The sequence below is a fragment of the Nicotiana attenuata genome, unplaced genomic scaffold (assembly GCF_001879085.1).
Source record: "Nicotiana attenuata strain UT unplaced genomic scaffold, NIATTr2, whole genome shotgun sequence".
Taxonomy (NCBI): Eukaryota; Viridiplantae; Streptophyta; class Magnoliopsida; order Solanales; family Solanaceae; genus Nicotiana; species Nicotiana attenuata.
In genome coordinates, this window is record NW_017670495.1 from 622,276 (window position 1) to 635,898 (window position 13,623).

Sequence of the window (13,623 nt, forward strand, 5' to 3'; positions counted from 1 at the left end):
CTTTCGGTTGTTAGAAAATTCCTGGAGTTTGGAACCTTTACTATACACTTCTTGTAGCCTTGTGTTGCTCGTGAGTTTTCGGGTTTTGGAATTGTTTTAAGAACTGGTGAATATTGAGTAGTACTGCCACAGCGGCATTTAGTGACAGTTTCCTTTAAGATTATTTGATTTGATTTTTCTCTATTTTTTCCGGATTTATATATTTCCGCAATTTAGGCTTACTCTGGTTCATTGGGGACCACAGGTGCCGCCATGCCATGTTCACAGGTTGGTTGAACTAGGGTCGTGACAAGAATATAATATTCAAAGTGCCGGCAAAAAAGAGAGGAATGAAAAATATGAGTAACACTAACAATATGATGAACTACTACAAAACAAAAATAAAAAGCAGTACCATACCGAACTAGTACAACGGCCTGCCAGAATAGTTTAAGGTATAAAAAACGTCTTATCATCAATCTGTCAATCTTCAAAGTCAAAACAAGGGTCCAACTTTTGATCACCAGGGTAAATACACTTCCCTATTTCGTATAAAAGGAAGATATGTATATGAAAATATAACCAACAAAAATTAAGAAAAACGATGAAAACAAAAGTACATGGAAACGAATACGCAATCTCCCAATTGGCAATGTTTGCTTCGACAAAGTTTGAGAAATGCCGTCGTAAGCTATAATCAACAGCCACTGAAATGTCATTTACAAAATGGAAATCTTCCTTTGATAAACCTTTAGGATCCCCCAACTGCACTAACACCAAAATTGTCAGTCATTCCTATACGGCGACTGTTTTATCAGCTGGCGAGGCGCCTCCTCCGTGTGAATAAACTGCAGGAGATTTCAAATCCATGTTTGTGTCTGGACAATACTTCTTTGATACCGATCTGATCAGGTTTACGACTTATTTAACATCACGAGTTGTCAGTATCATTTCCATATTGATTTACATTACGTCTCCCTCTCCTGTGTAATGGGCAGCAAATGTAGATCAAAGTTGAGATCAGTAAACTCAAAATCAGAATCCAAGTGAAGATCAGCTCGCCGGTATCGACATGGAGCTTAAATTAGAAAAGATGCTAGTGAATAAAACAAATATACAAAGTTTAAGAAATTAAAAAGAAGAAATGAAAGTTATATATATAAGACAGTACCAGAAGGCAAATTCACATTACTGCCACATGACATCCACTTGAACCAACAATCATCAACCGCGGAATGCTTGAACACATAAAAGCATTATCAGTATCATCTAACTTAAATAAAAAAAAACTATCAAAAACCTCTCATTTACATACTAACTATAGAATTAGTAACATCAAACATTGGTACTTGTGGAGCAGTATTAACTCAATAAACAACATCTGCTCGTGTCTGCTGTGCAGGGATTTCTGATGGCAGCGGAGCAGGACCCGATTTTTTAATATTCATGAGATAACTGCTTAATGTTGCTTAATTGTATAATGGCGTGATTTGATCAATTGCAGATGCAGATCAGTTCAAAAGGTTAGAAATCCAAGCCAAGAAGTCATGCTCAGTTTACGAAGGGGGACTTAGAAAAAAGTTTTTTAAAAAAAGGTTAGTGAACGCACAAATACATAGAGTTAAATAAATAAAAAAAGAATAAGAAAATTACATATACAACATTTTACCAGAACGCAAATAATCATTAACTACGCCATGACTTGCTGTGACGTTCTTCACATTGACACCAGTGACACCTCCATCTCGACCAACCCCACCAAAACCAGACACTAAACATATAAAAGTATAAGGAAGAATAGTATTTTCAAAAAACAATAGAAAAAAAGAAAAATCAAATCTGTGATTTACATACTAGAGGGCGCTTTGGGCGTGCTATCTCCAATAACTACAGGATCATTCCCAACGTGACCCCTTTCAAACTGGTCATAATCATTATGCATCTCACGAAAGTCAGGATAATTATCCTGTTGCTTATGCTGAAAATGAGAAACTAATAATTTTATTATTATGTATATAACAAGAATACTATGTGCACTAAAAGTGAAGAATGGAATAGTATCCTATAAGCATAAATTGCATCTTTGAACAATATACTATAGCATTATATTATATAAAAGATCAATACTGCTGAATTTCCCTCTGGTTTCATTGACTGCTTACCAATAGCTGCAAGCACCTCCTCAAACTTGGTCTCTACAAAAAGCTTCAAACCTTGTAACTCCTTCATTATCTCAGCATTGGTAGGTTGGGAATCACCTCCAGTACTTTCATGCATACTTTGTGTCTTTGGTAATTGAGTGCCAAAAACCTGAAAGCTATCGGGCTGACTGTCAGTGCACTCAACTTCAATTTCAAAGTTTAGACCACGCACATCAAATAGTTGCTTCTCATCATCAGTTGGGGTGATGTTCTTTAGCTGCAATTATTAAGCACACTAGTTAGAAATAAAAATGATAATAAAGTATGGAAAGATAAAAGATCCCTATTACCATATGATACCAATATAGTATACATGTATACCAACAGAGTATATCACTGATCTGGGATATTGCTACAACTAATTGTGACTAAACTACTGTACCAAAAATATTAAAAGATGCAATAAAAGTATAAGAAAATTAAAAGTATAAGTATCAATAAAACTGTAAGTATAAGAAAAGATCCCTATTACCATACGATACCAATATGGTATACATGTATACCAACAGAGAATATCATTGATCTGGGATATTGCTACAACTACCCATGACTAAAATACTGTACAAAAAATATTAAAAGATGCAATAAAAGAATAAGAAAATTAAATGTATAAGTAGCAATAAAAGTATAAGTAGCAGAAATGATCCCTATTACCATATGATACCAATATGATATACATGTATACCAACAGAGAATATCATTGATCTGGGATATTGCTACAACTACCCGTGACTAAACTCCTGTACCAAAATATTAAGAGAGACAATAAAACTATGAGAAAATTACCTGCTCGCGTTGCAAGCTAGACATTCGCAAAGCAACTCGCTCGTTCGGTATTTGACCCATGACTACCCAATTCAAAATTTGTGGAAGTTTGTTTCCAATATGATCAGCAAAGTGACCATCCAAACTTGGGCAGCATTCATACAACCAAATCTGTAAAGCCAACGGGAAGCCACCGAGTCTATAAAAAGAAGGCTTATCTTGAAACTTGTTGGAACACGAGTCGACTATAGCGTTATAAACATCTATACCCTAGGGATAATTATTAAAATCACCGCACTCAACCAAGTCAATGTAAGACCGTGAAATAACCTTTGTTTTGAGTTGAGAAAGTAAGAAGCGGTTCACAAAATAAAAAACTGCTATCTTCAACGCATCATCATCTGTTTCCCATTTCTGCTTCATAAAACAGTCTGCTAGTTGGGCTAATGTCACGGATGCAGTCCCAAAATATTTTGAAATCAACCTATTCTCTGTTATGCTCTCTATACTTGTATCACCCTTACATTTCAGCCCAGTAACAAGTGCAAATTCACCCAAACCAAAGCGCAACCTAGAATCATTCACTACAAATCGCATCTCATTTTTTACCTCATGATGTACTTCTCTAATAAGCAAATCGTGCATAACCCGAATCTGCACAATAATTGGCGGCAGATTCAAAAAATAGCCAGAGCATGTTTTCTTAAACAATCTTGCCTCTTTGATAAATTCTCTTTCAATTGGCGAATAACATGGCATTTGGTATCCCAATCAACCTTTGGTTTATAATCTAAGTCCATAGGCACAAGGAAATCCCAACACTCCAAAACATGTTCATATAAAATAATTTCAGACATAGAATTCACTTAAAAATGTAACTAAACCAACCAAAAATGTTACAACTACCATACGATACCATCACGGCATATAACTATACCAGCAGGGTATACAATTCTACTGGCTAATTTCCGGCAACTATAAATGATTATACTACTACTACATAACAGATAGGAATGAAGAGAAAAAGCAAAAAGGTATGCAGCTATAAAGTATTTTCAAGATACTGTACGATACTACTATTATTAAAGGAAAAACAAATAGCGAAGACAACCAAAAAATGATCAGAAGCATATGATAGTATATAGCTATACTAACAGGGTAAATAGTTGTACGGGGTTGTTCCAACAATTGTCTATAACTATAAAGACTATCACATAACACACATAGACTATGCTATAGGCACAAGGAAATCGCAATAATGCAAAACATGATTATATAAATTATTTAAGAAATAGAATTCACTTTAAAATAACACAACTGACTAGAACTATAATATAATACAAAAGCATAACAGGAAATCAAAAAATAACAATGTACTATACATTCAAAATCTCACAGATCATAATTTTAAGAAAATTACCTTTTTGGGTGCGACACCAATTTTTTTCTTCTTTAACTGAGAAGCATCGCTACAATCAACATCTACTAGTTGAGTCTCTGTTTTAGGCACGAATTCACGTCGGCCCCCTAACTGAGAATCAGAAAATAAGAAAAAACTAGGACCGGACATGGCTGAGGCAACAGATTCAGCAGCTACTTGTGTTGAAGAATGATGTTGTCCATGGCGCCACCATCTACGCGCACAATGCTTCCGACCCATAGAGAACCAATAACCCATAGACATTGATTTTACAAAAGTACAAAGAAAAATACAAAAAATTTATGATTTTGAAAACCCACTTTCACTAAAATGTACTTTCAGAAGCAAAAATTTCACCCAGAAATAGGTACTAGACGAAGAGATAGAACGGAATCGGAAGAAAAAATTAAAAACTCGAATGTGGGTGAAATATGCGTTCTCATGGGTTGGCTATGGAGATTTGGAAACTGTTCTCTAGTCTAGTGTTAACTGTTAAAGGACGAAGACAAGCGTGGGTAGCTTGGGCCGGGTGAAATAGGTGGGCTGGAATCTTTGTCTAGTGTAAAGAACGAATATAAGGCTTTAAAGACAATGGGTAGCTTGGGCCGCGTAAAATATGTGGGCCGGGTAAATAAATTGAGCCGAATGGGTAGGAATAGTAAATAGTTTGGGCATGGGTATTTAAAGGTAAATAGTTTGGGCTGAATAGATATAAAGTGAGATTTTCTCTTTTCCATGTCAAAGTCTCATGATACAGGGCCCACAATACCTATGACGTTAAGTAAGTGGAGTTCAACGCACCATGATAACCCCATTTTGCCATAGTTGGTGAGCAGAAGCGGAGCTGGAATGTGAGATGCGGGTTTGATCGAATCAAGTAACTTTTGTTCAAATGTAGTACTTCTTAATCTTAAAAAATCTATTGTATATGATAAATTATTAATTTAAATTTCAGCAACTTAAAATGATAATTTTTCCGAACTCATAAAGATTAAATCCTTGCTCTGCTTTTATTGGTAATGACGTTCCAACAACTCTAATGCCTCCACTGTTTAATTAAAAACAAATAAAAGTATACAAAAAGGAAGACATAGAAAGAGAAAAAAAATAAAAGAGGAAAACGAGGAATATTCTACTCCACCTTTTATCCAGTTTGTCTGGATTTTAATTTTCACGAGACGATTTTCTTTATTATAAATTTATAATGATTATTTTGACATTAGAGCGGACGGGATTATTAATCTCAGAGTAAATTAATCTTGTCTGTATTACCATCTTAGTTTACTTGATCTTCATTCTTTTTCTTTTTAAGACTTTATTGGATTTCTGTGTAATATGAAAATCTGTTTTTTATTTTGTTTATTGAACGTACCTAAAACTTCTTCTAAGACAAAGGAAACCATTTTTTCTCATAAAAATTGTGCAAGATTTCAATCAACTCGCCATGTAATATGTAGTTAACAAGTTTTATAAGGATTAAGTTCTAATGTCGTGGCTACCTATAACTTGATTTTCGTACATTTTCTGCAGAATAAATTCCAACTTTAATCTACTCATTTTCCTTCTTGGTATATAATAATTCTAACTTTACGTACGTTCAAAAAATAAACAACAAGCTCCTTCCGTTGAGAAAGTTGTGATAAATTTGAAATAACAAAACAAGATTAGGAAAAAAACAGATTATTTAATAAGCTTATGGGCACTACCCAAGATTGGCTCAACTAGGCCTGGGCATAATTTGGTAAATACCGAATTACCGTATCGAAATCGAAAATTTTGGTATTTGGTATACGGTATTTTGATATTTGGTATGGTATTTGGTTTAAGTTTTAAAAAAAATTGGTATTAGGTATTTCAAAATAAAATACCGAGATACCGATACCGTACCGAAATATGTATTATATTACACAAAACACATATTATCAATTATAACATAAATATAAAAAATCTAATATTTTACTTTTCTTTATTCTCAAAGTTCATCAATTAACTCTAAATTAAACAAGCAACAAGATATTTCTAATGATCAAATATTCTTTTATGTACAATTTTCTCTATTTGGGTCGATATTTGCTAGTTTTGGACAAAAAATTTGTCAACAAACATTTTTAGTTTTGTATTTTTAAGTACTCTAATTAAGAATATTAGAGTGTATGGCTCTATGCACTAGTTATTATTCAAACCGAATAAACCGAAGTTACCGAACCGAATAAACCGAAACCGAAAGGAGAAAAATTGAACCATACCGAATTTAATTAGGTACGGCATGGATATAGGATTTTAAGAAACCGAATACCGAAAATACCGAACCGAAATGTCTAAATACCGTACCGTACCAACCGACGAACACCCCTAGGCTCAACCACCAATTGATATGCTTTTTTTAATTTTTTATTTATAGTCTTTGTACCAAAATAAGCCTAAATATCTCAAAGTGGCCACTTTTCCCATCATATCCCAAAACAACCAAATACCCACACATTCACCAAAGCCAGCTAAGTATTATATACACATTTTATCGTATAATATATATTAAAAAAGAGTCTCGAAGCTACCACAATCTTGTAAATATTATAAATCCAAGTCACTTTCAGGGCCCATGCACATAACGCACTAACGTACACTAAACCATATTTTCATTTTCTAGTCCATTTTATATATACATATATACACTTTCCACTAATTAACAATCCTATTGAGCTATCTATTTTCTTGATAATGGAGAAGAGCAAATCTTTCCCATATCATTCTGCATCTTATACAGAAGCAAGATTTGATTTCGAGGATCGAACCAAGTCTTATAGTTTTAATGGACCGGGCGAAAATCCGGAGGGGAAGAGGAAGAAAAGGATAGCTGGTTATAACATGTATTCTATGGAAAGTAAGCTTAAAACATCTTTGAGGAACAGTTTCAAGTGGATAAAGAGCAAATTTTCCGATAATTATTAGGGGAAAATTAAGCATCTTTTGCTATAAGGAGTTGTACTTGATCATCTCCTTATTTACTTTTTCCTCTTGAATCTCTACTTCTTCTTGATATTGCCATATAGAACATGGTCTTTTAAGGTTGTGAATTAGGAAGAAGTGATTATTGTACATAATTATATGTTTCTTGTACTTTTTTTCGTTAAGTTTGAATGAAGTTGTTTCTCATTCCCATCAAGATGAAATTGTTGTGGCCAGAGGCGGATTTAAAATCTCGGGGTTCAGCTTTCAAGTTATATATATATATATATATATATATATATATATATATTATTGTTTTTCCTTCACATCCAAAAATTACTCTCTTTGACCATTTGACATTAGTGGAATTGTGTTTAACATTTTTTTTTGCAACAAATTAGTTAACGTGTCAGAGCTCTATAGTGTTCATTAATTGGTAACTTAATAAAATGATAACTATTTTACTATTAAAGATTTAATTATATTAATATGTAATGTAAAATGTTTTTACACTAATAATATAGATTACTTTATTAAATCCTTGTTCAATAAAACAAACACCTCAAAAAGTTACTTTTGTCACATGTTGGGTGGGTCTATTCTATTTTAATTGATGTTTCCAATAATTTACTTCTTATTTTCCCCCTTTTCTTCCCCTTTGTTCAAAGTATGAGAAGGAGAGCATATGGGAGGAATGATAAAGTTGTCTGATTTATAGGTCACAGATTCAACCTAGCCACTGATGCTTAGCTTGCATCAGGATTGACTGCTTACATCACACCCTTCCTCGAATCCTGCGTAAACGCGAGATAATTCGTGCACCAAACTGTTCTTTTTAAACATAGACAATTATAACACGTCTCTAAACAATAATTAATACTGTAGAACAACTTTTTCTAATTAATTATGGTCTAAGCTTGTGATGAAGATGATGATGATTTCTGATAGCCCTACGATTGAGGCTTAATCTGTTGTCTTCATAATGCTTAGCAGCCTCAGTAATGGGATAATTGTTGATGTTTTTGAGAGCATTAGGATGTGCCTCAGATTGGTTCATCTTGTTTCTAATTCTTGATGTTGGTGAAGGAGGAGGACTTTGTATATTAATATTATTCCAATGAACTGCTACTTGCACCACTATGACCTTGCATACTTGACTCTCCTTGTTTTTCCTCTTCATCAATCAATTAAATATTATTTAGTATAATCAGAGACGGGGGGCAACAATTTAAAGTTTATGGGTTCATTTATGGCATTTGTGTCCTATTTTTGAAGGAAAAGCTTAAAGTTTTCTAACATAATTATTACTATTATAAAAAGAAATAAAATAAAATTATAGAGAGAGAAAATTGAGAGAGTGATAAAAATGTATACCATTTTATCATTCCTTCGGTTTAAGATCAAGAAAATAGAGAACAAAAAATGGTTTACCGAAATAAGATCACTAGGTCAGTATGGCCAGGGCGGATCTATCGTACAACATACGGGGGTTCACGTAAATCTAGTAACTTTTTCTTAAACAGTGTATATATTTTTAAAACTTTCACTAAATATCTATAAATATTTGACCGTGAATCCGATTATTATTGTATATTTACTTAAATTTATCGTTGAAACCCATAAATTTTCAAATCCTAAATCTACCTTCGAGTACGAGACTAGAAAATATTCTTTATTTTCAATACTATTCTTTGGCGCTTCAAGAGTACTAGTGTGAGGGTTAAAAGCTAAAATCAGGGGTGTTTATGGTTCGGTTTGGATCGATTTTTCCCTAAAAGGAAACCAAACCAAGTAAGTTGGTTCTTCAAACATTGGAACCAAACCAAACCAATTCAGTCGATTTTTTATCGATTCAGTTTTTCGGTTATTTATCGTTTTTTCCCCTTAAATATGAGACATAACTACCAAACACATATTCCAGCTAGTACATTTTCAAAGTAACACTATCAAACCAATTGCTCTTTACGAAATCTATCATTAATTACCAAGATATATTGATAATAACTGAATCAAATAGTGATGAGTAATTTAATTACCAATCAAACTAGAATATAAAAACAAAGAATCTATCTATAATTAAAAGCTAAAGAAAAAGGCATCTCATGAAGCCAAATGGCAGAACAAACTATTGACACATGTAATGTTAAGACATTGTTCCTAATTTTTAGGAACTAAAATACAAAGCATTCCTCTGTAAACCGTTCCACCTTCTGTGGATTTTTTTATTTTCAAATTTTTTTCAATTATTAAATCAATCAATTTCGAAAAAACCATTGTAGGTGTAAAGAAACCGCCGCCTACCTCAAAAATAGGATTAAACTTCAAAACTTTTCAGTTCTAAACCGTTCAAATTCCTCTTCAATTATCTCAATTATTATTTTTTTTAAATTATTAAAACAATTTATTTGTTAAAACCTTTTACTCCACAATATTAGGTAATTACTTTTACCTTCAACTTAAACTAAATATTCTTTGCAAAAGCACGATGCATTCAACTGCTTCACCCACGTTTCGTATACTGGGTATCAACTGCTCAAGCGTTCAGCAGTTTATATTTCTTCCTCAACTACAGGTTCTTAAATTCTAAAGTTCCGTCTGCTATCAAGATTTCAAGAAAACTTAGGGCTTATGCAAAAGATGGCTACTCACATTGATTTCATCAAGGATATAACAATTTCGAAGATGCAATGGAAGTTGAAAGTTCGTGTTGTCCGTTTGTGGGAAGTACCGGATCGTTTTAATCCAGGCAATATATTGTCGATTGAATTGGTTCTACAAGATGAAAAGGTATTTTACATATGTTATATGATTATTTAGTTTTGACACATCTCCCCCGTTGTTGAGCGATTAGCTATGCACGTTTGTTCTAAGCCTAAAATTTACCCTCACGAGTTTGTTCACCTTTGCCTCTCAATTCCTACGTACTTCTTCTCGATCTTTATATGCTGTAAACATAAATATGCTATATTTGTAATTGGTACTTCAAATTGTTTAACAAACTGTTTTTTTGCTTAATATCAACACGTAGAGCCACACATGTACAAAATAAAAAAAATTGCATAATATTCACAGACAATAGGACATGAGGATCTGAAGTATACATGAGTTAGGCTGCACTCTGCAGCAAAGTAGATTTCGAAAGCAATGGGTGGAAAATCCATCTGCTTCAAATGATCCTCCCTTCTGATTTATACAACCAATTGTTCCAAATAACTTATTGTTTCAAATAAGTTATCTGATTCCTTATTTGTTCTAGAGTTAAAATGATTTGTTTCTGCTGATCATTTTTTTAATGAATAAGATAGTACCAACACGATAATCAATTTGTTTGTAGTAATAAAGTAGAAGCTATACAAACAGAAGTCAGCCATGATTAACTCACCAAAATTAAACCAAACACTACTGCAATAGGGGTTTACACAGAGGACTACAACCACTACATTACTATTTAATATTCCATAAGTAAGGAAATATAGAATGCCTCCTTATCCCGAAAACCAGTATGCTGTTTTGCAGCAATCTGGCGCAGGAGCTGATTTTGGTATCTCTTTAGTCGGCATACATTTTATTCGTAATGGAGGACGACAAAGAAAAGGATTTCCCTCATACCTGCTATCATTACAAGTTGCAAACTGTGGTGTACTCTGTGCACTCCTACATGTTAATATATTTGGTCGTGAACTCTGCTTCAAATCTGGCATATTTCCTCTATTACTGTCACTTAGAACTTTGTTCAACTGTACTGTTTAAAACTAGAGTTAATCTAAATTACTAATAATAATATATTTTTTTACTCTCTGTTATGTAATGTTATTTTGTTGTAGGGCGATCGGATAAGTGCTTCTATTGGCAAGTCAGTTTTGCATCTTTTCAAAACACAAATTACTGAGCTTGGATTATATCATATGGCGAACTTTATCGTTTGTCATAATAAGGAGAAGTTCAACAGCACGAAACATATGTTGAGGCTGACGTTTACTCAACGGACAACAGTGGCTGAAACATCTGATCCACTTTTCCCAATGAATATCTTTGATTTACGACCATATGATCAATTGATAAATAAGGTTGACGTGAACGAGAATGAATTATTTGGTAAATATAACTTTTACGCTACATTTCTAATTATGAACTTTCCTACTATTTATTTTAACAATTTTTTTTTCTTTAGATGTCATCGGAGAAATTGTCAATTTCAGTGAGGTACACACGCAAAACCAAGGTGGAAATTCTAGGAAGTTTATGGATATTGAACTAGAAGATGACGAGTAAGAATAAACATTCATCTACTAATTAAGGATTTATTTGATAATTACATATGCTAAAATTATATTATTTTTTCTATTTGACAGGAGGAAGAAGTTGTCTGCAACATTTTGGGGCGAATTTGTTGATGAAATTGTACCTCATCTGCTAAGTTCTAACAACCAGCCTATTATTGTTGTTATGCAGCTCATAAAAGCCCATAAATTTCAAGGTAAAATAGAATTACTCAATTTGACATTAATTTGCGAAAGTTATTCATTAGATCTTACACGATCGTTGTTTTGTAGATTCATATTCTGTGCGCAATACTTGGAATGCATCAAAGCTGTGGATTAATCCAAATTTTCCTCAATCTGACGAATTTAAAACACGGTTCAAAATATATATTTTTTAATTTACATATATAAAATTTCACTACTTCTATACTCAACACAGATTTTCCAACTATACATCTAACTGTTGTACTCATTTACAAATACAGATTACTTGCTGTTCGGGATAATAACTCCGAGAGGCTGACTCAAACCATCTCTCAACAAAGTTACTCTGTCTCGGATGAGTTGGAGAAGGGCATTGTTCAAGTTATGTAACGACCCGGCCGGTCGTTTTTGGAATTTACGCCCCGATTCCCCATTTACTGCTTCCCCTAAGTTTATTTCCGCTATTTTGGTATGCCAGGACGTTCGGTGTTAAGTTTTGGAGAGTTTTGGGACACTTAGTCCCTAAATGAGAGCTTTAGTGTTAAAAAATGGTCCGTAATCAGAATAGTGTGAGGACGACCTCAGAATAGGAATCCGATGGTTCCGTTAGCTCCGTTAGGTGATTTCGGGGTTGGGAGCATGTTCGGAATGTATTTTGGAGGCTCGTAGATCATTTAGGCTTGAAATGCCGAAGTTTGAATTTTTGAAGTTCCGGTCCGATAGTGAGTTTTTGATCCGAGGGTCGGATTGGAATTCCGGAAGTTGCCGTAGCTCCGTCATGTCATTTGGGATGTGTGCGCAAAATTTCAGGTCATTCGGACGTGTTTTGGTTAGGTTTTTGATCGAAAGCGTATTTGGAGGAAACTTGTAGTTCTTAGGCTTGAATCTTTGATTTAATCGGGTTTCCGGTGTTGTTTTAGGTGTTTTAAGGATTGGTGCAAGTTTGAATAAGTATTAGGTGGTATTGGTGCTTTTGGTTGAGGTCCCGGGGGCCTCGGGATGATTTCGGGTAGTTAACGGAAGAATTTTTGAAGTGTTGCAGCAGCTGGTTTTTTTCTCTCTTTTGGTATTTTCGCTTCTGCGGCTTGGGAACCGCAGAAGCGGAGCCGCATAAGCGGCCATCCCATCGCAGGAGCGGAATTTGGGCTCCCTTCAGTTTCCGCAAGTGCGGAAGTTTGACCGCAGAAGCGGTTATGCACCTGCGAGGTATAAGTCGCAGATGCGGCCATGGGTCATTGGTGAGAAACCGCAGAAGCGGTAAGTTTTTCACAGAAGCGGCTACCGCAGGTGCGGTTTAAGACCGCAGAAGCGGAACCCCTGGATTTTAGTTAATAGCCGCAGAAGCGGCATTTGTTCCGCATAAGCGGGACCGCAGATGCGGTCCCTTGTCCGCAGAAGCGGAAATCCCTGGGCAGAAATAGAAATTTCGAGGGTTTGAGTTCATAAGTTACAAAAATCAATTGAGAACTCGGGTAAGGGCGATTTTGAGTGGGTTTTGAAGAGAAGACTATTGGGTAACGTTTCCTTAATCCCTTCTAGTTATATTTCATCATTATATAGTTAAATGTATCATTGGAACTCGAATTTAGCATCAAAATTGGATAATTTGGAGTAAAACTTCATTGGCTAAATTATGGAGTTTTGAGGGAGCATTTGACCTCCGATTTGGGAGATTTTTATATGGTTAGACTCGTGAGAGTACGAGGGTTCTGAAAATGTGAAAATTATTCGATTCCGGGGCGTTGGCCTGGAGGGCATTTTGGTCATTTCACCTAATTTTACGTCGTAGCTTTGAATTTATTAGCAAAACCAGGTGTTTGCGATGTTATTTACTAATGTGTAATTG

At 34.4% G+C, this 13,623-nt stretch overlaps 1 protein-coding gene across 1 annotated transcript; it reads left to right on the plus strand.

Annotated features, from left to right (window-relative positions):
* Positions 1 to 9,925: 9,925 nt before the first annotated feature.
* Positions 9,926 to 12,167, plus strand: LOC109240216. The gene is made up of 6 exons (XM_019406850.1): positions 9,926 to 10,098; positions 11,136 to 11,406; positions 11,483 to 11,579; positions 11,664 to 11,788; positions 11,865 to 11,949; positions 12,059 to 12,167. Exons 1-6 carry the CDS (start codon positions 9,940 to 9,942, stop codon positions 12,165 to 12,167), a joined length of 846 nt encoding a protein of 281 aa, XP_019262395.1. The 5' UTR covers positions 9,926 to 9,939.
* The last annotated feature ends 1,456 nt before the right edge of the window (positions 12,168 to 13,623 follow it).